Raw genomic sequence first — 22,662 nt, 5'->3', positions numbered from 1 at the left:
TTGGACAGAGTCTGGCAACAGTCTCCCAGCAGCAGTTGGACAGAGTCTGGCAACAGTCTCCCAGCAGCAGTTGGACAGAGTCTGGCAACAGTCTCCCAGCAGCAGTTGGACAGAGTCTGGCAACAGTCTCCCAGCAGCAGTTGGACAGAGTCTGGCAACAGTCTCCCAGCAGCAGTTGGACAGAGTCTGGCAACAGTCTCCCAGCAGCAGTTGGACAGAGTCTGGCAACAGTCTCCCAGCAGCAGTTGGACAGAGTCTGGCAACAGTCTCCCAGCAGCAGTTGGACAGAGTCTGGCAACAGTCTCCCAGCAGCAGTTGGACAGAGTCTGGCAACAGTCTCCCAGCAGCAGTTGGACAGAGTCTGGCAACAGTCTCCCAGCAGCAGTTGGACAGGCACAACAGTCTCCCAGCAGCAGTTGGACAGAGTCTGGCAACAGTCTCCCAGCAGCAGTTGGACAGGCACAACAGTCTCCCAGCAGCAGTTGGACAGGCACAACAATGAGATACAGCTTCATAGCACAATGAAGTTGTCATGACAATAGTTCCATCAGGTAGCCTAGCAGTAAAAAGCGTTGGGACAGTAACTGAAAGGTTGCTGGTTTGAATCTGCCGATGTGCTCTTGAGCAAGGCACTTAACCCTAACTGCTCATGTAAGTCTCTCTGGATGACTGAAATGACTAAATGTAATATGTTCCCTCCCCCTCTGCCACATACAGCCCACCTGGAGGCAGACTTTGAGGAGCTGGAGAGCCGGCTGATGTACCTGGACAACCTGTGTGGTCAGTGTGAGCAGCAGCGCTTCAGACACTTCCAGGTCCTGCAGCTGGAGAACTACAAGAAGAAAAAGAGGTAGGTTTTCCGTTCTCTCTGACCTCAGGATTTTACAACATAATAACGTTGTGGTCATTCGTCCTGGCTAGTACTCCACTTCATTTGACAACCATCCGCCAACTCTATATCCCTGAGTTATTGTCTGATATAAAAACAGGTTCACCCCTTGATGCACCACTGTGTTGCGTCCAGATGGATTCCTCAGTATCATAACATAGTATCATACCGGCCCAGGAAAAACAAGCAGCAGGGTCAGAATACTGTGGGAAATGTGACATTTCAGACATTTAAAAATTATATATATATTTTCCAAAAACATCTATCTGTTTTTGCTTTGTCATTATGGGATATTGTGTGTAGATTAACGAGGGAATAAAAAACGAATCCATTTTAGAATAACGCTGTATCGTAATCAAAATGTGGAGAAAGTCATTGGGTCTGAATACTTTCCAAATGCACTGTATGACAAACTGATGAAAATTACAGGCCTCTCTCATCTTTTTAAGTGGGAGAACTTGCACAATTGGTGGCTGACTAAATACTTTTTTGCCCCACTGTATGACCCATTGACGTTATATATCATAAAATATTCACATCTGTGGGGGAAATTGGATACTTCATAGAAACGTGTACAGAAAGCGATGTACTGTCATTGCTGCTTAAGCCTTCCTGCACCTCAGTAGAAAAGCCTTTACAGCAGCAGTCCTCCAGTGGCATTGTCCTCTTATCTGTGATGTGGGATTATTATTCTGTACGCCTTGAGGTTCTCATTACGGTGTGATGCTGCCTGACAGTTTACCAAGATGCACAAAGCTGCTTCTTCAATTCCACTGTCGTTACGCCGTCAGAAACTGCCAGGTCTATTTGATGGCATGTCCACTAGACTAGAGTCATCATTTTAAGAGCCCAGTGCTTCATTTGTCAATGTGAGCGTGAGAGTGGGCTGACCTGGGGAGTTCTGAGGTAGCAGAATGTATGAGAGAGAAAATAATTCACCTTTTCTAATAAAGCATTGCATGCATATCACCGTATTGGCATAGAGCAGTGGAGTAGAGACACTTACTGACATTCCACACATGGGGACATTTTTAGTAGCCCGGGGTCCTGGGAAAATGTTGGCCTTTTATAAACACATTACATGGAGTTGTCTTTACATGACTGGAGACTGACAGAATCTTGTTATAATATCACACCTGATGGAGACTGACAGAATCTTGTTATAATATCACACCTGATGGAGACTGACAGAATCTTGTTATAATATCACACCTGATGGAGACTGACAGAATCTTGTTATAATATCACACCTGATGGAGACTGACAGAATCTTGTTTTAATACCACACACCTGATGGAGACTGACAGAATCTTGTTTTAATACCACACACCTGATGGAGACTGATAGAATCTTGTTTTAATACCACACACCTGATGGAGACTGACAGAATCTTGTTTTAATACCACACACTGATGGAGACTGACAGAATCTTGTTTTAATACCACACACTGATGGAGACTGACAGAATCTTGTTTTAATACCACACACCTGATGGAGACTGACAGAATCTTGTTTTAATACCACACACCTGATGGAGACTGACAGAATCTTGTTATAATATCACACCTGATGGAGACTGACAGAATCTTGTTTTAATATCACACACCTGATGGAGACTGATATAATCTTGTTTTAATACCACACACCTGATGGAGACTGATAGAATCTTGTTTAATACCACACCTGATGGAGACTGACAGAATCTTGTTATAATATCACACCTGATGGAGACTGACAGAATCTTGTTTTAATACCACACACCTGATGGAGACTGACAGAATCTTGTTATAATATCACACCTGATGGAGACTGACAGAATCTTGTTTAATACCACACACCTGATGGAGACTGATAGAATCTTGTTTTAATACCACACACCTGATGGAGACTGATAGAATCTTGTTTTAATACCACACCTGATGGAGACTGACAGAATCTTGTTATAATATCACACCTGATGAGACTGACAGAATCTTGTTTTAATACCACACACCTGATGGAGACTGATAGAATCTTGTTTTAATACCACACACCTGATGGAGACTGACAGAATCTTGTTATAATATCACACCTGATGGAGACTGACAGAATCTTGTTATAATACCACACACCTGATGGAGACTGACAGAATCTTGTTATAATATCACACCTGATGGAGACTGACAGAATCTTGTTATAATATCACACCTGATGGAGACTGACAGAATCTTGTTATAATATCACACCTGATGGAGACTGACAGAATCTTGTTATAATATCACACCTGATGGAGACTGACAGAATCTTGTTTTAATACCACACACCTGATGGAGACTGACAGAATCTTGTTTTAATACCACACACCTGATGGAGACTGACAGAATCTTGTTATAATATCACACCTGATGGAGACTGACAGAATCTTGTTATAATATCACACCTGATGGAGACTGACAGAATCTTGTTTTAATACCACACACCTGATGGAGACTGACAGAATCTTGTTATAATATCACACCTGATGGAGACTGACAGAATCTTGTTATAATATCACACCTGATGGAGACTGACAGAATCTTGTTATAATATCACACCTGATGGAGACTGACAGAATCTTGTTATAATATCACACCTGATGGAGACTGACAGAATCTTGTTATAATATCACACCTGATGGAGACTGATAGAATCTTGTTATAATATCACACCTGATGGAGACTGACAGAATCTTGTTTTAATACCACACACCTGATGGAGACTGACAGAATCTTGTTTTAATACCACACACCTGATGGAGACTGACAGAATCTTGTTTTAATACCACACACCTGATGGAGACTGACAGAATCTTGTTTTAATACCACACACCTGATGGAGACTGACAGAATCTTGTTTTAATACCACACACCTGATGGAGACTGATAGAATCTTGTTTTAATACCACACACCTGATGGAGACTGATATAATCTTGTTTTAATACCACACACCTGATGGAGACTGATAGAATCTTGTTTTAATACCACACCCTGATGGAGACTGACAGAATCTTGTTTTAATACCACACACCTGATGGAGACTGACAGAATCTTGTTTTAATACCACACACCTGATGGAGACTGACAGAATCTTGTTTTAATACCACACACCTGATGGAGACTGACAGAATCTTGTTTTAATACCACACACCTGATGGAGACTGACAGAATCTTGTTTTAATACCACACACCTGATGGAGACTGACAGAATCTTGTTTTAATACCACACACCTGATGGAGACTGATAGAATCTTGTTTTAATACCACACACCTGATGGAGACTGATAGAATCTTGTTTTAATACCACACACCTGATGGAGACTGACAGAATCTTGTTATAATATCACACCTGATGGAGACTGATAGAATCTTGTTATAATATCACACCTGATGGAGACTGACAGAATCTTGTTTTAATACCACACACCTGATGGAGACTGATAGAATCTTGTTTTAATACCACACACCTGATGGAGACTGACAGAATCTTGTTTTAATACCACACACCTGATGGAGACTGACATAATCTTGTTTTAATACCACACACCTGATGGAGACTGACAGAATCTTGTTTTAATACCACACACCTGATGGAGACTGACAGAATCTTGTTTTAATACCACACACCTGATGGAGACTGACAGAATCTTGTTTTAATACCACACACCTGATGGAGACTGATAGAATCTTGTTTTAATACCACACACCTGATGGAGACTGATATAATCTTGTTTTAATACCACACACCTGATGGAGACTGATAGAATCTTGTTTTAATACCACACACCTGATGGAGACTGACAGAATCTTGTTTTAATACCACACACCTGATGGAGACTGACAGAATCTTGTTTTAATACCACACACCTGATGGAGACTGACAGAATCTTGTTTTAATACCACACACCTGATGGAGACTGACAGAATCTTGTTTTAATACCACACACCTGATGGAGACTGACAGAATCTTGTTTTAATACCACACACCTGATGGAGACTGACATAATCTTGTTTTAATACCACACACCTGATGGAGACTGACAGAATCTTGTTTTAATACCACACACCTGATGGAGACTGACAGAATCTTGTTTTAATACCACACACCTGATGGAGACTGATAGAATCTTGTTTTAATACCACACACCTGATGGAGACTGACAGAATATTGTTTTAATACCACACACCTGATGGAGACTGATAGAATCTTGTTTTAATACCACACACCTGATGGAGACTGACAGAATCTTGTTTTAATACCACACACCTGATGGAGACTGACAGAATCTTGTTTTAATACCACACACCTGATGGAGACTGACAGAATCTTGTTTTAATACCACACACCTGATGGAGACTGATAGAATCTTGTTTTAATACCACACACCTGATGGAGACGGCAGGCTACTATGACACTGAGAATCTGAGATCAATAAAACCACCGTGGCCTCCCGGGTGGCAGCTCTAGCTGCGCCACCAGAGACTCTGGGTTCGCGCCCAGGGTCTGTCGTCACCGGCCGCGACCGGGAGGTCCGTGGGGCGACGCACAATTGGCCTAGCGTCGCCCGGGTTAGGGAGGGTTTGGCCGGTAGGGAAATCCTTGTCTCATCGCGTACCAGCGACTCCTGTGGCGGGCCGGGCGCAGTGCACGCTAACCAAGGTTTCCAGGTGCACGGTGTTTCCTCCGACACATTGGTGTGGCTGGCTTCCGGGTTGGATGCGCGCTGTGTTAAAGAAGCAGTGCAGCTTGGTTGGGTTGGTTCGTCTCTCCCGTACAGGAGTTGTAGCGATGAGACAAGATAGTAGCTACTAAACAATTGGACACCACGAGATTGGGGAGAAAAAGGGTTTAAAAAATAAATGAACCTCGTCTTGAATCCATCACTAGTCCAGGCCTCGGTGTGTGGAGACACGTTGTAGGTTACAATATGAGGAGGAAATTATAGTCCTTTTTTATGTTACCTTTATTTAACTAGTCAGTTAAGAACAAATTCTTATTTACAATGACGGTCTACACCGGCCAAACCCGGACGACGCTGGACCAATTGTATGGGACTCCCAATCACGGCCGGATGTGATACAGCCTGGATTCGATCCAGGGACTGTGGTGATGCCGCTTGCACTAAGATGCAGTGCCTGAGACCGCTGCGTCACTCGGGAGCCCAGTTTCACTAAATCACTCACTGATGAGCAGCTCACTCTGTGGTGATTGACGACGCGCCGTGTCAAAAGCTTTTTCTCTCTTCTTGTAAAACAATATTTGGAAGTAGATCTAATTTTTAAAAATGTTACCTTTTAATATGTTGGTAGCCGACAGCAGAGTGTTTTCAGCAGGAGCCATTTACTTTCCAACCTGTGTTTTCACTGACAGATTTGCCTCACGTTCCCGACTGTAGGCTCTTTCTTTTTATTGGGCTACAGTCCACAGCTAGTGGTCCTCTGTGGCTAAATGATAGTCCTTTTTATTGGGCTACAGTCCACAGCTAGTGGTCCTCTGTGGCTAAATGATAGTCCTTTTTATTGGGCTACAGTCCACAGCTAGTGGTCCTCTGTGGCTAAATGATAGTCCTTTTTATTGGGCTACAGTCCACAGCTAGTGGTCCTCTGTGGCTAAATGATAGTCCTTTTTATTGGGCTACAGTCCACAGCTAGTGGTCCTCTGTGGCTAAATGATAGTCCTTTTTATTGGGCTACAGTCCACAGCTAGTGGTCCTCTGTGGCTAAATGATAGTCCTTTTATTGGGCTACAGTCCACAGCTAGTGGTCCTCTGTGGCTAAATGATAGTCCTTTTTATTGGGCTACAGTCCACAGCTAGTGGTCCTCTGTGGCTAAATGATAGTCCTTTTATTGGGTTACAGTCCACAGCTAGTGGTCCTCTGTGGCTAAATGATAGTCCTTTTATTGGGCTACAGTCCACAGCTAGTGGTCCTCTGTGGCTAAATGATAGTCCTTTTTATTGGGCTACAGTCCACAGCTAGTGGTCCTCTGTGGCTAAATGATAGTCCTTTTTATTGGGCTACAGTCCACAGCTAGTGGTCCTCTGTGGCTAAATGATAGTCCTTTTTATTGGGCTACAGTCCACAGCTAGTGGTCCTCTGTGGCTAAATGATAGTCCTTTTTATTGGGCTACAGTCCACAGCTAGCGGTCCTCTGTGGCTAAATGATAGTCCTTTTTATTGGGCTACAGTCCACAGCTAGTGGTCCTCTGTGGCTAAATGATAGTCCTTTTTATTGGGCTACAGTCCACAGCTAGTGGTCCTCTGTGGCTAAATGATAGTCCTTTTTATTGGGATACAGTCCACAGCTAGCGGTCCTCTGTGGCTAAATGATAGTCCTTTTTATTGGGCTACAGTCCACAGCTAGCGGTCCTCTGTGGCTAAATGATAGTCCTTTTTATTGGGCTACAGTCCACAGCTAGCGGTCCTCTGTGGCTAAATGATAGTCCTTTTTATTGGGATACAGTCCACAGCTAGTGGTCCTCTGTGGCTAAATGATAGTCCTTTTTATTGGGCTACAGTCCACAGCTAGTGGTCCTCTGTGGCTAAATGATAGTCCTTTTTATTGGGATACAGTCCACAGCTAGTGGTCCTCTGTGGCTAAATGATAGTCCTTTTTATTGGGCTACAGTCCACAGCTAGTGGTCCTCTGTGGCTAAATGATAGTCCTTTTTATTGGGATACAGTCCACAGCTAGCGGTCCTCTGTGGCTAAATGATAGTCCTTTTATTGGGCTACAGTCCACAGCTAGCGGTCCTCTGTGGCTAAATGATAGTCCTTTTATTGGGCTACAGTCCACAGCTAGTGGTCCTCTGTGGCTAAATGATAGTCCTTTTTTCATTGGGCTACAGTCCACAGCTAGTGGTCCTCTGTGGCTAAATGATAGTCCTTTTTATTGGGATACAGTCCACAGCTAGTGGTCCTCTGTGGCTAAATGATAGTCCTTTTTCATTGGGATACAGTCCACAGCTAGTGGTCCTCTGTGGCTAAATGATAGTCATTTTTATTGGGCTACAGTCCACAGCTAGCGGTCCTCTGTGGCTAAATGATAGTCCTTTTTATTGGGCTACAGTCCACAGCTAGCGGTCCTCTGTGGCTAAATGATAGTCCTTTTATTGGGCTACAGTCCACAGCTAGCGGTCCTCTGTGGCTAAATGATAGTCCTTTTTATTGGGCTACAGTCCACAGCTAGTGGTCCTCTGTGGCTAAATGATAGTCCTTTTTCATTGGGATACATTCCACAGCTAGTGGTCCTCTGTGGCTAAATGATAGTCCTTTTTCATTGGGCTACAGTCCACAGCTAGTGGTCCTCTGTGGCTAAATGATAGTCCTTTTATTGGGCTACAGTCCACAGCTAGTGGTCCTCTGTGGCTAAATGATAGTCCTTTTATTGGGCTACAGTCCACAGCTAGTGGTCCTCTGTGGCTAAATGATAGTCCTTTTTATTGGGATACAGTCCACAGCCAGTGGTCCTCTGTGGCTAAATGATAGTCCTTTTATTGGGCTACAGTCTACCACAGCTAGTGGTCCTCTGTGGCTAAATGATAGTCCTTTTTATTGGGCTACAGTCCACAGCTAGTGGTCCTCTGTGGCTAAATGATAGTCCTTTTTATTGGGCTACAGTCCACAGCTAGCGGTCCTCTGTGGCTAAATGATAGTCCTTTTTATTGGGCTACAGTCCACAGCTAGTGGTCCTCTGTGGCTAAATGATAGTCCTTCTCATGCTGTACTAGGCTGTTCTGAATGATTTATTTTGGTAAATGTATTTCCATTAATCAGGGTGCTGCAGCTCGTTCAGAACCCTTCACGTGGCTATGATTCTATAAGGAAATAAATGATGAAGTGCAATGCTGGAGAGGTTCATTAAAGGTTTTTTGAACCTTTATTTAACTAGGCAAGTCAGTTAAGACCAAATTCTTATTTTAAATGACGGCCTACCGGGAACAGTGGGTTAACTGCCTTGTTCAGGGGCAGAATGACAGATTTGTACCTTGTCAGCTCGGGGTTTGAACTTGCAACCTTCCGGTTACTAGTCCAACGCTCTAACCACTAGGCTACCCTGATGAGAGTTGCAGGCTCATGCCTAGCAGAGTAGAGGGAGCGAGATAACAACTAGAAGGAGATTCACTTTCAGTGATTTATGTGAGACAAAATGAAGCGTCATCTGTTCAAAGGAAAACAACATGCCTGTTATTCATGTCAGTCCTTGGCATTATAGTGCTTATAGTTGTCCGGGTTTGGCCGGGGTAGGCAGTCATGATGAATAAGAATTTGTTCTTAACCGACTTGCGTACTTAAATAAAGGTTAAATAAAAAAGATTTGTGTTTTTAGTTGTACTTTGCCATTAGACAGCCATTAAATAGCCCTGGCTGTTAAGTGATGTGTAAACCCAGACAGCTGAAAGACTTTGTTTCTGGCCTTGATTCACAGATGGGAGGTTATTGTTCATCTGAGGGTGTAGACTAGAGAGAGAGAGGAGCTGATGGGAGGTTATTGTTCATCTGAGGGTATAGACTAGAGAGAGAGAAGCTGATGGGAGGTTATTGTTCATCTGAGGGTATAGACTAGAGAGAGAGAGGAGCTGATGGGAGGTTATTGTTCATCTGAGGGTATAGACTAGAGAGAGAGAGGAGCTGATGGGAGGTTATTGTTCATCTGAGGGTGTAGACTAGAGAGAGAGAGGAGCTGATGGGAGGTTATTGTTCATCTGAGGGTGTAGACTAGAGAGAGAGGAGCTGATGGGAGGTTATTGTTCATCTGAGGGTATAGACTAGAGAGAGAGGGAGGAGCTGATGGGAGGTTATTGTTCATCTGAGGGTATAGACTAGAGAGAGAGAGGAGCTGATGGGAGGTTATTGTTCATCTGAGGGTATAGACTAGAGAGAGAGAGGGGAGCTGATGGGAGGTTATTGTTCATCTGAGGGTATAGACTAGAGAGAGAGAGGAGCTGATGGGAGGTTATTGTTCATCTGAGGGTATAGACTAGAGAGAGGAGCTGATGGGAGGTTATTGTTCATCTGAGGGTATAGACTAGAGAGAGAGGAGCTGATGGGAGGTTATTGTTCATCTGAGGGTATAGACTAGAGAGAGGAGCTGATGGGAGGTTATTGTTCATCTGAGGGTATAGACTAGAGAGAGAGAGGCTGATGGGAGGTTATTGTTCATCTGAGGGTAGAGACTAGAGAGAGGAGCTGATGGGAGGTTATTGTTCATCTGAGGGTATAGACTAGAGAGAGAGGAGCTGATGGGAGGTTATTGTTCATCTGAGGGTATGACTAGAGAGAGGAGCTGATGGGAGGTTATTGTTCATCTGATCTGAGGGTATCTGAGACTAGAGAGAGAGAGGAGCTGATGGGAGGTTATTGTTCATCTGAGGGTATAGACTAGAGAGAGAGAGCTGATGGGAGGTTATTGTTCATCTGAGGGTAGAGACTAGAGAGAGAGAGGAGCTGATGGGAGGTTATTGTTCATCTGAGGGTATAGACTAGAGAGAGAGAGGAGCTGATGGGAGGTTATTGTTCATCTGAGGGTATAGACTAGAGAGAGAGAGCTGATGGGAGGTTATTGTTCATCTGAGGGTATAGACTAGAGAGAGAGAGAGCTGATGGGAGCTGATGGGAGGTTATTGTTCATCTGAGGGTAGAGACTAGAGAGAGGAGATGGAGGTTATTGTTCTGATGGGAGGTTATTGTTCATCTGAGGGACTAGAGAGAGAGAGCTGATGGGAGGTTATTGTTCATCTGAGGGTAGAGACTAGAGAGAGAGGAGCTGATGGGAGGTTATTGTTCATCTGAGGGTATAGACTGAGGGTGAGGGAGGTTATTGTTCATCTGAGGGTAGAGACTAGAGAGAGAGCTGATGGGAGGTTATTGTTCATCTGAGGGTAGAGACTAGAGAGAGAGAGGAGCTGATGGGAGGTTATTGTTCATCTGAGGGTATAGACTAGAGAGAGAGGGAGCTGATGGGAGGTTATTGTTCATCTGAGGGTATAGACTAGAGAGAGAGGAGCTGATGGGAGGTTATTGTTCATCTGAGGGTATAGACTAGAGAGAGAGGAGCTGATGGGAGGTTATTGTTCATCTGAGGGTATAGACTAGAGAGAGAGGAGCTGATGGGAGGTTATTGTTCATCTGAGGGTAGAGACTAGAGAGAGAGGAGCTGATGGGAGGTTATTGTTCATCTGAGGGTAGAGACTAGAGACTAGAGAGAGAGGAGCTGATGGGAGGTTATTGTTCATCTGAGGGTAGAGACTAGAGAGAGGAGCTGATGGGAGGTTATTGTTCATCTGAGGGTATAGACTAGAGAGAGAGAGGAGCTGATGGGAGGTTATTGTTCATCTGAGGGTAGAGACTAGAGAGAGAGAGGAGCTGATGGGAGGTTATTGTTCATCTGAGGGTATAGACTAGAGAGAGAGGAGCTGATGGGAGGTTATTGTTCATCTGAGGGTGTAGACTAGAGAGAGGGAGCTGATGGGAGGTTATTGTTCATCTGAGGGTATAGACTAGAGAGAGAGAGTAGCTGATGGGAGGTTATTGTTCATCTGAGGGTAGAGACTAGAGAGAGAGAGGAGCTGATGGGAGGTTATTGTTCATCTGAGGGTATAGACTAGAGAGAGAGAGGAGCTGATGGGAGGTTATTGTTCATCTGAGGGTAGAGACTAGAGAGAGAGGGTAGGAGCTGATGGGAGGTTATTGTTCATCTGAGGTATAGACTAGAGAGAGAGAGGAGCTGATGGGAGGTTATTGTTCATCTGAGGGTAGAGACTAGAGAGAGGAGCTGATGGGAGATTATTGTTCATCTGACGGTATAGACTAGAGAGAGGAGCTGATGGGAGGTTATTGTTCATCTGAGGGTATAGACTAGAGAGAGGAGCTGATGGGAGGTTATTGTTCATCTGAGGGTAGAGACTAGAGAGAGAGAGGAGCTGATGGGAGGTTATTGTTCATCTGAGGGTGTAGACTAGAGAGAGGGAGCTGATGGGAGGTTATTGTTCATCTGAGGGTATAGACTAGAGAGAGAGCTGATGGGAGGTTATTGTTCATCTGAGGGTATAGACTAGAGCGAGAGAGGAGCTGATGGGAGGTTATTGTTCATCTGAGGGTATAGACTAGAGAGATAGAGGAGCTGATGGGAGGTTATTGTTCATCTGAGGGTATAGACTAGAGAGAGAGAGAGCTGATGGGAGGTTATTGTTCATCTGAGGGTAGAGACTAGAGAGAGAGAGGAGCTGATGGGAGGTTATTGTTCATCTGAGGGTAGAGACTAGAGAGAGAGGTAGACTAGAGCTGATGGGAGGTTATTGTTCATCTGAGGGTAGAGACTAGAGAGAGAGGAGCTGATGGGAGGTTATTGTTCATCTGAGGGTATAGACTAGAGAGAGGAGCTGATGGGAGGTTATTGTTCATCTGAGGGTAGAGACTAGAGAGGGAGCTGATGGGAGGTTATTGTTCATCTGAGGGTATAGACTAGAGAGAGGAGCTGATGGGAGGTTATTGTTCATCTGAGGGTAGAGACTAGAGAGAGAGAGGAGCTGATGGGAGGTTATTGTTCATCTGAGGGTATAGACTAGAGAGAGAGAGGAGCTGATGGGAGGTTATTGTTCATCTGAGGGTATAGACTAGAGAGAGAGAGAGCTGATGGGAGGTTATTGTTCATCTGAGGGTATAGACTAGAGAGAGAGAGGAGCTGATGGGAGGTTATTGTTCATCTGAGGGTATAGACTAGAGAGAGAGAGGAGCTGATGGGAGGTTATTGTTCATCTGAGGGTATAGACTAGAGAGAGAGAGGAGCTGATGGGAGGTTATTGTTCATCTGAGGGTATAGACTTGAGAGAGGAGCTGATGGGAGGTTATTGTTCATCTGAGGGTAGAGACTAGAGATCTGAGGAGCTGATGGGAGGTTATTGTTCATCTGAGGGTATAGACTCGAAAGAGGAGCTGAACTCTGCTGTATCTGAATGAAGCTTTAGAATGAGCATCATGTAGTTTTGGACTCAATGATGGACTCACTGTAGCAGCACTTTGCAGTTGTTGTTAAATGAAAAGCATGTTACTGTTATGTCTTCCTGTTATGTCTGTTCCTGCAGTTTGTCTTCATAACAGGCTGTAAAGACTCTGGCACAGAGCGTGAGGGACACGCGTGAAAAGACTGCTTCTAACTGTTGTTCCTATTGTCTTTCACAGAAAAGAGCTGGAGTCTCTCAAAGGTAAGAACCCCTCTACACAGAACCCCTCTAAACAGAACCCCTCTAAACAGAACCCCTCTAAACAGAACCCCTCTAAACAGAACCCATCTAAACAGAACCCATCTAAACAGAACATTATTCTCATGTACAGTCAGTAAGATGTCCTCTAAACAGAACAGTATTCTGTACAGTCAGTAAGATGTCCTCTAAACAGAACATTATTCTGTACAGTCAGTAAGATCCCCTCTAAACAGAACATTATTCTCATGTACAGTCAGTAAGATGTCCTCTAAACAGAACATTATTCTGTACAGTCAGTAAGATCCCCTCTAAACAGAACCCATCTAAACAGAACCCATCTAAACAGAACATTATTCTCATGTACAGTCAGTAAGATGTCCTCTAAACAGAACAGTATTCTGTACAGTCAGTAAGATGTCCTCTAAACAGAACATTCTGTATTCTGTATTCTCAGTCAGTAAGATGTCCTCTAAACAGAACAGTATTCTCATGTACAGTCAGTAAGATCCCCTCTAAACAGAACCCATCTAAACAGAACCCATCTAAACAGAACATTATTCTCATGTACAGTCAGTAAGATGTCTGTAAGATGTCCTCTAAACAGAACAGTATAGTCAGTAAGATGTCCTCTAAACAGAACAGTATTCTGTACAGTCAGTAAGATGTCCTCTAAACAGAACAGTATTCTGTACAGTCAGTAAGATGTCCTCTAAACAGAACAGTATTCTCATGTACAGTCAGTAAGATGTCCTCTAAACAGAACATTATTCTGTACAGTCAGTAAGATCCCCTCTAAACAGAACATTATTCTCATGTACAGTCAGTAAGATGTCCTCTAAACAGAACAGTATTCTGTACAGTCAGTAAGATGTCCTCTAAACAGAACAGTATTCTGTACAGTCAGTAAGATGTCCTCTAAACAGAACATTATTCTCATGTACAGTCAGTAAGATGTCCTCTAAACAGAACATTATTCTGTACAGTCAGTAAGATCCCCTCTAAACAGAACAGTATTCTCATGTACAGTCAGTAAGATCCCCTCTAAACAGAACAGTATTCTGTACAGTCAGTAAGATGTCCTCTAAACAGAACAGTATTCTGTATAGTCAGTAAGATGTCCTCTAAACAGAACAGTATTCTGTACAATCAGTAAGATGTCCTCTAAACAGAACATTATTCTGTACAGTCAGTAAGATGTCCTCTAAACAGAACAGTATTCTGTACAGTCAGTAAGATGTCCTCTAAACAGAACATTATTCTGTACAGTCAGTAAGATGTCCTCTAAACAGAACATTATTCTCATGTACAGTCAATAAGATGTCCTCTAAACAGAACAGTATTCTGTACAGTCAGTAAGATGTCCTCTAAACAGAACAGTATTCTGTACAGTCAGTAAGATGTCCTCTAAACAGAACAGTATTCTGTACAGTCAGTAAGATGTCCTCTAAACAGAACATTATTCTGTACAGTCAGTAAGATGTCCTCTAAACAGAACATTATTCTCATGTACAGTCAATAAGATGTCCTCTAAACAGAACAGTATTCTGTACAGTCAGTAAGATGTCCTCTAAACAGAACAGTATTCTGTACAGTCAGTAAGATGTCCTCTAAACAGAACAGTATTCTGTACAGTCAGAAAGATCCCCTCTAAACAGAACATTATTCTCATGTACAGTCAGTAAGATCCCCTCTAAGAGTATTGTCACAAGCTGTGTCACATTGACCTCTCCGTCATAATGACCTCTCAGCAGGAATATCCTGGTTCTGGTATGGATCTTCATGCTACATTACAACGCTACATCACCTCCAATAGAATGAACAGTGTGACATTACAACGTTACATCACCTCCAATAGAATGAACAGTGTGACATTACAACGTTACATCACCTCCAATAGAATGAACAGTGTGACATTACAACGTTACATCACCTCTAATAGAATGAACAGTGTGACATTACAGCGTTACATCACCTCCAATAGAATGAACAGTGTGACATTACATCACCTCCAATATAATGAATAGTGTGACATTACAACGTTACATCACCTCCAATAGAATGAACAGTGTGACATTACAACGTTACATCACCTCCAATAGAATGAACAGTGTGACATTACAACGTTACATCACCTCCAATAGAACGAACAGTGTGACATTACAACGTTACATCACCTCCAATAGAATGAACAGTGTGACATTACAACGTTACATCACCTCCAATAGAATGAACAGTGTGACATTACATCACCTCCAATATAATGAATAGTGTGACATTACAACGTTACATCACCTCCAATAGAATGAACAGTGTGACATTACAATGTTACATCACCTCCAATAGAATGAACAGTGTGACATTACAACGTTACATCACCTCCAATAGAATGAACAGTGTGACATTACAACGTTACATCACCTCCAATAGAATGAACAGTGTGACATTACAACGCTACATCACCTCCAATAGAATGAACAGTGTGACATTACATCACCTCCAATATAATGAATAGTGTGACATTACAACGCTACATCACCTCCAATAGAATGAACAGTGTGACATTACAACGTTACATCACCTCCAATAGAATGAACAGTGTGACATTACAACGTTACATCACCTCCAATAGAATGAACAGTGTGACATTACAACGTTACATCACCTCCAATAGAAAGAACAGTGTGACATTACAACGTTACATCACCTCCAATAGAATGAACAGTGTGACATTACATCACCTCCAATAGAATGAACAGTGTGACATTACAACGTTACATCACCTCCAATAGAATGAACAGTGTGACATTACAACGTTACATCACCTCTAATAGAATGAACAGTGTGACATTACAACGTTACATCACCTCCAATAGAATGAACAGTGTGACATTACAACGCTACATCACCTCCAATAGAATGAACAGTGTGACATTACAACGTTACATCACCTCCAATAGAATGAACAGTGTGACATTACAACGTTACATCACCTCCAATAGAATGAACAGTGTGACATTACAACGTTACATCACCTCCAATAGAATGAACAGTGTGACATTACAACGCTACATCACCTCCAATAGAATGAACATTGTGACATTACAACGTTACATCACCTCCAATAGAATGAACAGTGTGACATTACAACGTTACATCACCTCCAATAGAATGAACAGTGTGACATTACATCTCCTCCAATAGAATGAACAGTGTGACATTACATCACCTCCAATAGAATGAACAGTGTGACATTACATCACCTCCAATAGAATGAACAGTGTGACATTACATCACCTCCAATAGAATGAACAGTGTGACATTACAACGTTACATCACCTCCAATAGAATGAACAGTGTGACATTACATCACCTCCAATAGAATGAACAGTGTGACATTACAACGTTACATCACCTCCAATAGAATGAACAGTGTGACATTACAACGTTACTTCACCTCCAATAGAATGAACAGTGTGACATTACAACGTTACTTCTCCTCCAATAGAATGAACAGTGTGACATTACAACGTTACATCACCTCCAATAGAATGAACAGTGTGACATTACAACGTTACTTCTCCTCCAATAGAATCACCTCCTTTTTACCGGATCATAATATGATGGATCTCCACTAAAGGGCCTGTCACTCTCGCTGAATGGGATGCAGATCAATTCAATACAGAACTCACTATTTCTAGCAGTTTTGTGTGTGTGTGACAGGCGTGTGTGTGTGTGTGACAGGCGTGTGTGTGTGTGTGACAGGCGTGTGTGTGTGTGTGACAATCTTCCTGTACTGAGACGCTGTCTGGCAGACAGGCCTGAAAGAGAACATCATCACGACTGTGGTTTTGCTCAACATCTCAACATATTTGATGTGCACGCTCATTAGTTTGATGTGCACGCTCATTAGTTTGATGTGCACGCTCATTAGTTTGATGTGCACGCTCATTAGTTTAATGACCTCTTAACGGGGAATAAAATATGTTTCACAGCTATATACACAGTATTCTCACAGAATAGCTAGTTGTGACGTTATCGAAGTGAACATGATGAGATTCCCTTGTTGGAGGCAGTTTACTGGCTCCCAGGCTGAATCCCAAAGGACACCCTGTTCTCTATATAGTGCACTGCTTTTGACCAGAGGTCCTGGTCGTGCACTAAATAGGGAATAGAGTGTAATGATGTGGGAGGGAGGAGGAGGGGAGGAGAGATGTGGGAGGGGAGGAGGGGAGGAGAGATGATGTGGGAGGAGTGAGAGTGAGGGAGGGGAGGAGAGATGATGTGGGAGGGGAGGAGGAGGGGAGGAGAGATGATGTGGGAGGAGGAGGAGGAGGGGGAGGAGAGATGATGTGGGAGGAGGAGGAGGGGAGGAGATGTGGGAGAGATGATGTGGGAGGGGAGGAGGAGGGGAGGGAGATGAGAGATGATGTGGGAGGGGAGGAGTGGGGGAGGAGGAGATGATGATGGGGAGGGGAGGAGGAGAGATGATGGGGAGGGGAGGGGAGTGGGGGAGATGAGGGGAGGGGAGGGGGAGGAGATGATGTGGGGGAGGGGGAGGAGGGGAGGAGAGATGATGGGGAGGGGAGGAGGAGGGGAGGAGAGATGATGTGGGAGGGGAGGGTGGGGGGAGAGGGGGAGGAGAGGTGGATCAACCTGACTGTAAAGGTCTGCCTGACAGTGATGTGTCCAGAAAAGAGTTTGACGCTAGAAGCTTAGTCCTGTCCAGTGTCTATAATGAATCATTCATGAGCCATTCAATAACCACTTTACTAGTGTTTGTGGTACTAAAAGAAAATAGCGATTTGCATGTTGCTATGCAGAGTTGCGTTCTCAGGATATGAATAATGGAAGGGGATCAATGAGTGTGTCTGTTGTGGTCTTTTAAACAGGTAGGCTGTTCTCTGTGAAATGTTATTGTCCATGGATATTCTCATCTGGAAATGTTACATGGTAGAATACACATTCTTTTTGTATCGTTAATATTCATACGTGGCTTTGATTATTTATATTTGTGGCTTTTATTTCGTATTAAAACATATAAATGAAACTGAATGGGCCAGAATAGCAGTAAGACACCAGATTTTAGCTTTAGGGAGGTACATTTCCTTGAAATTCTCCTCGCCTCATTATGCATGACGTTAATTTCCTGTTGTAGCCAGGATGGGAACTGCTTAGAACACCCCACCATCTTGATATTTTTAGCCGGAGGGATCTAGAACATTAGATACACCACAGAGATGATGTCACAATAAGGAGTTAAAGAAAGAAAGGAATTAGATAGTCGTTTGTCCCCTTCAGCGAGCTGAGACAAGGAGACCTAAGGGAGCTGAGACCTAAGCGAGCTGAGACATAAATTGCATCTCTTTTCAGAGATTTATATTTTATATGTCCTCTACACTTTTAGATTAGTTTAGTCAGAATTTAAGCAGTGTCTGTATCCCAAATGGCACCCAATACCCTATATAATGCACTATTTTTGGCCTGGGCCCTGGTCAATAGGGTGGCATTTGGGATGCTACCTTGAAGCAGTGTGGTGTTGTTCAGTACTGCAGGAGCAGAGCCTTTCTAGTAGAAAGAGAGAGAGAGCTGCTGAGCTAATGTGAGATTAAACTAAAGGCTTGTATCTTAACCGCAGACTGAACGGACGTGACCGTGTCTTGACCACAGACGGAACGGGCGTGACCGTGTCTTGACCGCAGACGGAACGGGCGTGACCGCGTCTTGACCGCAGACGGAACGGGCGTGACCGTGTCTTGACCGCAGACGGAACGGGCGTGACCGTGTCTTGACCGCAGACGGAACGGGCGTGACCGCGTCTTGACCGCAGACGGAACGGGCGTGACCGTGTCTTGACCGCAGACGGAACGGGCGTGACCGTGTCTTGACCGCAGACGGAACGGGCGTGACCGTGTCTTGACCGCAGACGGAACGGGCGTGACCGTGTCTTGACCGCAGACGGAACGGGCGTGACCGCGTCTTGACCGCAGACGGAACGGGCGTGACCGCAGACGGAACGGGCGTGACCTAAGTGTCTTGACCGCAGACGGAACGGGCGTGACCGCGTCTTGACCGCAGACGGAGACGGGCGTGACCGCGTCTTGACCGCAGACGGAACGGGCGCGTGACCGTGTCTTAACCGCAGACGGAACGGGCGCGACCGTGTCTTAACCGCAGACTGAACGGGCGCGACCGCGTCTTGACCGCAGAAGGAACGGGCGGGAGAGACTGTTCTAAGCTCAGTCACAGAATCTATTTCGCTGTCAGGGATCTTAACTAAAGACATGGAAGTTTTTGTGGTTCTTTTATAGAAACTCATCTAGCGAGGTGCTTTGAATTTCTAATGCAGTAGGTGTGTCAATCCCTCCTCCACAGTAGTCTCTATAGAGATCACTCTCAATCAATATCTCTTAACAGGTCAAGCAGGGTAGACATTTGATGAACTTTGGGGGGGGGGGGCACAACAAGGGGGGGCGGCACAACAAGGGGAGGACAACAACAAGGTAATTGGCAGGTTGTTTAGTGCACTACTTTCGAAAGCAGTGCACTATGTAGGGAAGAGGGTGGCATTTATGATGCAGCCTAGGTTTCCCACTATCTGTTTTTATTATTAGAAGCACCTCCCTCTCTTGTGAGTAGTGAGTGGTACACTCCCAGGCAGCTCTCCACCTCTTGTGAGTAGTGAGTGGTACACTCCCAGGCAGCCCCCTCTTGTGAGTAGTGAGTGGTACACTCCCAGGCAGCCCCCCCCCCTCTTGTGAGTAGTGAGTGGTACACTCCCAGACAGCCCCCCCTCCCCTCTTGTGAGTAGTGAGTGGTACACTCCCAGGCAGCCCTCCCCCTCTTGTGAGTAGTGAGTGGTACACTCCCAGGCAGCTCTCCCCCTCTTGTGAGTAGTGAGTGGTACACTCCCAGGCAGCCCTCCCCTCTTGTGAGTAGTGAGTGGTACACTCCCAGGCAGCCCTCCCCTCTTGTGAGTAATGAGTGGTACACTCCCAGGCAGCCCTCCCCTCTTGTGAGTAGTGAGTGGTACACTCCCAGGCAGCCCTCCTCTTGTGAGTAGTGAGTGGTACACTCCCAGGCAGCCCTCCCCCCTCTTGTGAGTAGTGAGTGGTACACTCCCAGGCAGCCCTCCCCTCTTGTGAGTAATGAGTGGTACACTCCCAGGCAGCCCTCCCCTCTTGTGAGTAATGAGTGGTACACTCCCAGGCAGCCCTCCCCCTCTTGTGAGTAATGAGTGGTACACTCCCAGGCAGCCCTCCTCTTGTGAGTAATGAGTGGTACACTCCCAGGCAGCCCTCCCCTTTGTGAGTAATGAGTGGTACACTCCCAGGCAGCCCTCCCCTCTTGTGAGTGGTACATACCCAGGCAGCCCTCCCCTCTTGTGAGTGGTACACTCCCAGGCAGCCCTCCCCCACTCTTGTGAGTGGTACACTCCCAGGCAGCCCTCCCCTCTTGTGAGTGGTACACTCCCAGGCAGCCCTCCCCTCTTGTGAGTGGTACACTCCCAGGCAGCCCTCCCCTCTTGTGAGTGGTACACTCCCAGGCAGCCCTCCCCTCTTGTGAGTGGTACACTCCCAGGCAGCCCTCCCCTTTGTGAGTGGTACACTCCCAGGCAGCCCTCCCCCTCTTGTGAGTAGTGAGTGGTACACTCCCAGGCAGCCCTCCCCCTCTTGTGAGTAGTGAGTGGTACACTCCCAGGCAGCCCTCCCCCTCTTGTGAGTAGTGAGTGGTACACTCCCAGGCAGCCCCCTCTTGTGAGTAGTGAGTGGTACACTCCCAGGCAGCCCTCCCCTCTTGTGAGTAGTGAGTGGTACACTCCCAGGCAGCCCTCCCCCTCTTGTGAGTAGTGAGTGGTACACTCCCAGGCAGCCCTCCCCCTCTTGTGAGTAGTGAGTGGTACACTCCCAGGCAGCCCTCCCCCTCTTGTGAGTAGTGAGTGGTACACTCCCAGGCAGCCCTCCCCCTCTTGTGAGTAGTGAGTGGTACACTCCCAGGCAGCCCTCCCCCTCTTGTGAGTAGTGAGTGGTACACTCCCAGGCAGCCCTCCCCTCTTGTGAGTACACTCCCAGGCAGCCCTCCCCCTCTTGTGAGTGGTACACTCCCAGGCAGCCCTCCCCCCTCTTGTGAGTGGTACAGCCCAGGCAGCCCTCCCCTCTTGTGAGTGGTACACTCCCAGGCAGCCCTCCCCTCTTGTGAGTAGTGGTGGTACACTCCCAGGCAGCCCTCCCCCTTTGTGAGTGGTACACTCCCAGGCAGCCCTCCCCTCTTGTGAGTGGTACACTCCCAGGCAGCCCTCCCCTCTTGTGAGTGGTACACTCCCAGGCAGCTCTCCCCTCTTGTGAGTAGTGAGTGGTACACTCCCAGGCAGCCCTCCCCTCTTGTGAGTAGTGAGTGGTACACACCCAGGCAGCCCTCCCCTCCCCCTCTTGTGAGTAGTGAGTGGTACACTCCCAGGCAGCCCTCCCCTCTTGTGAGTAGTGAGTGGTACACTCCCAGGCAGCCCTCCCCTCTTGTGAGTGGTACACTCCCAGGCAGCCCCCTCCCCCCTCTTGTGAGTGGTACACTCCCAGGCAGCCCTCCCCTCTTGTGAGTGGTACACTCCCAGGCAGCTCTCCCTCTTGTGAGTAGTGAGTGGTACACTCCCAGGCAGCCCTCCCCCTCTTGTGAGTAGTGAGTGGTACACACCCAGGCAGCTCTCCCCTTGTGAGTAGTGAGTGGTACACACCCAGGCAGCTCTCCCCCTCTTGTGAGTAGTGAGTGGTACACTCCCAGGCAGCTCTCCCCTCTTGTGAGAAGTGAGTGGTACACTCCCAGGCAGCTCTCCCCCTCTTGTGAGAAGTGAGTGGTACACTCCCAGGCAGCTCTCCCCTCTTGTGAGATGTGAGTGGAACAAACCCAGGCAGCTCTCCCCCTCTTGTGAGAAGTGAGTGGTACACTCCCAGGCAGCTCTCCCCTCTTGTGAGAAGTGAGTGGTACACTCCCAGGCAGCTCTCCCCCCTCTTGTGAGAAGTGAGTGGTACACTCCCAGGCAGCTCTCCCCTCTTGTGAGAAGTGAGTGGTACACTCCCAGGCAGCTCTCCCTCTTGTGAGAAGTGAGTGGTCACCCCAGGCAGCCCCCTCTTGTGAGAAGTGAGTGGTACACTCCCAGGCAGCCCTCCTCTTGTGAGAAGTGAGTGGTACACTCCCAGGCAGCCCCCCTCTTGTGAGAAGTGAGTGGTACACTCCCAGGCAGCCCCCCTCTTGTGAGAAGTGAGTGGTACACTCCCAGGCAGCCCCCTCTTGTGAGAAGTGAGTGGTACACTCCCAGGCAGCTCTCCCCTCTTGTGAGAAGTGAGTGGTACACTCCCAGGCAGCCCCCCCTTGTGAGTAGTGAGTGGTACACTCCCAGGCAGCCCCCTCCCCTCTCCTCACCACTACAGCAGTGTCTCCTCAGCCTGGCAGTACTGCACGTGCTCCCTCACAGCATTGCGGTGTGTGTGTGTGGCAGCACAGAAGCGTTATCCGTCCTCTTGAGCGAGGTAGTGTGTAACCACTCTGTCGATGCAGAATGGGGGT

At 46.0% G+C, this 22,662-nt stretch overlaps 1 protein-coding gene across 1 annotated transcript in view; it reads left to right on the top strand.

Annotated features, from left to right (window-relative positions):
* Window positions 1-22,662, top strand: part of LOC118379835 (dysbindin-A-like) — a 53,066-nt gene that overhangs the window by 5,867 nt on the left and 24,537 nt on the right. Inside the window, 2 exon segments of the mRNA XM_052509920.1 lie at window positions 718-850; window positions 13,085-13,107. Coding sequence (XP_052365880.1) covers window positions 718-850; window positions 13,085-13,107 — 156 coding nt within the window.

The sequence above is a fragment of the Oncorhynchus keta genome, unplaced genomic scaffold (assembly GCF_023373465.1).
Source record: "Oncorhynchus keta strain PuntledgeMale-10-30-2019 unplaced genomic scaffold, Oket_V2 Un_contig_5186_pilon_pilon, whole genome shotgun sequence".
NCBI lineage: Eukaryota > Metazoa > Chordata > Actinopteri > Salmoniformes > Salmonidae > Oncorhynchus > Oncorhynchus keta.
This window is presented reverse-complemented; position numbering and strand designations above follow the sequence as displayed.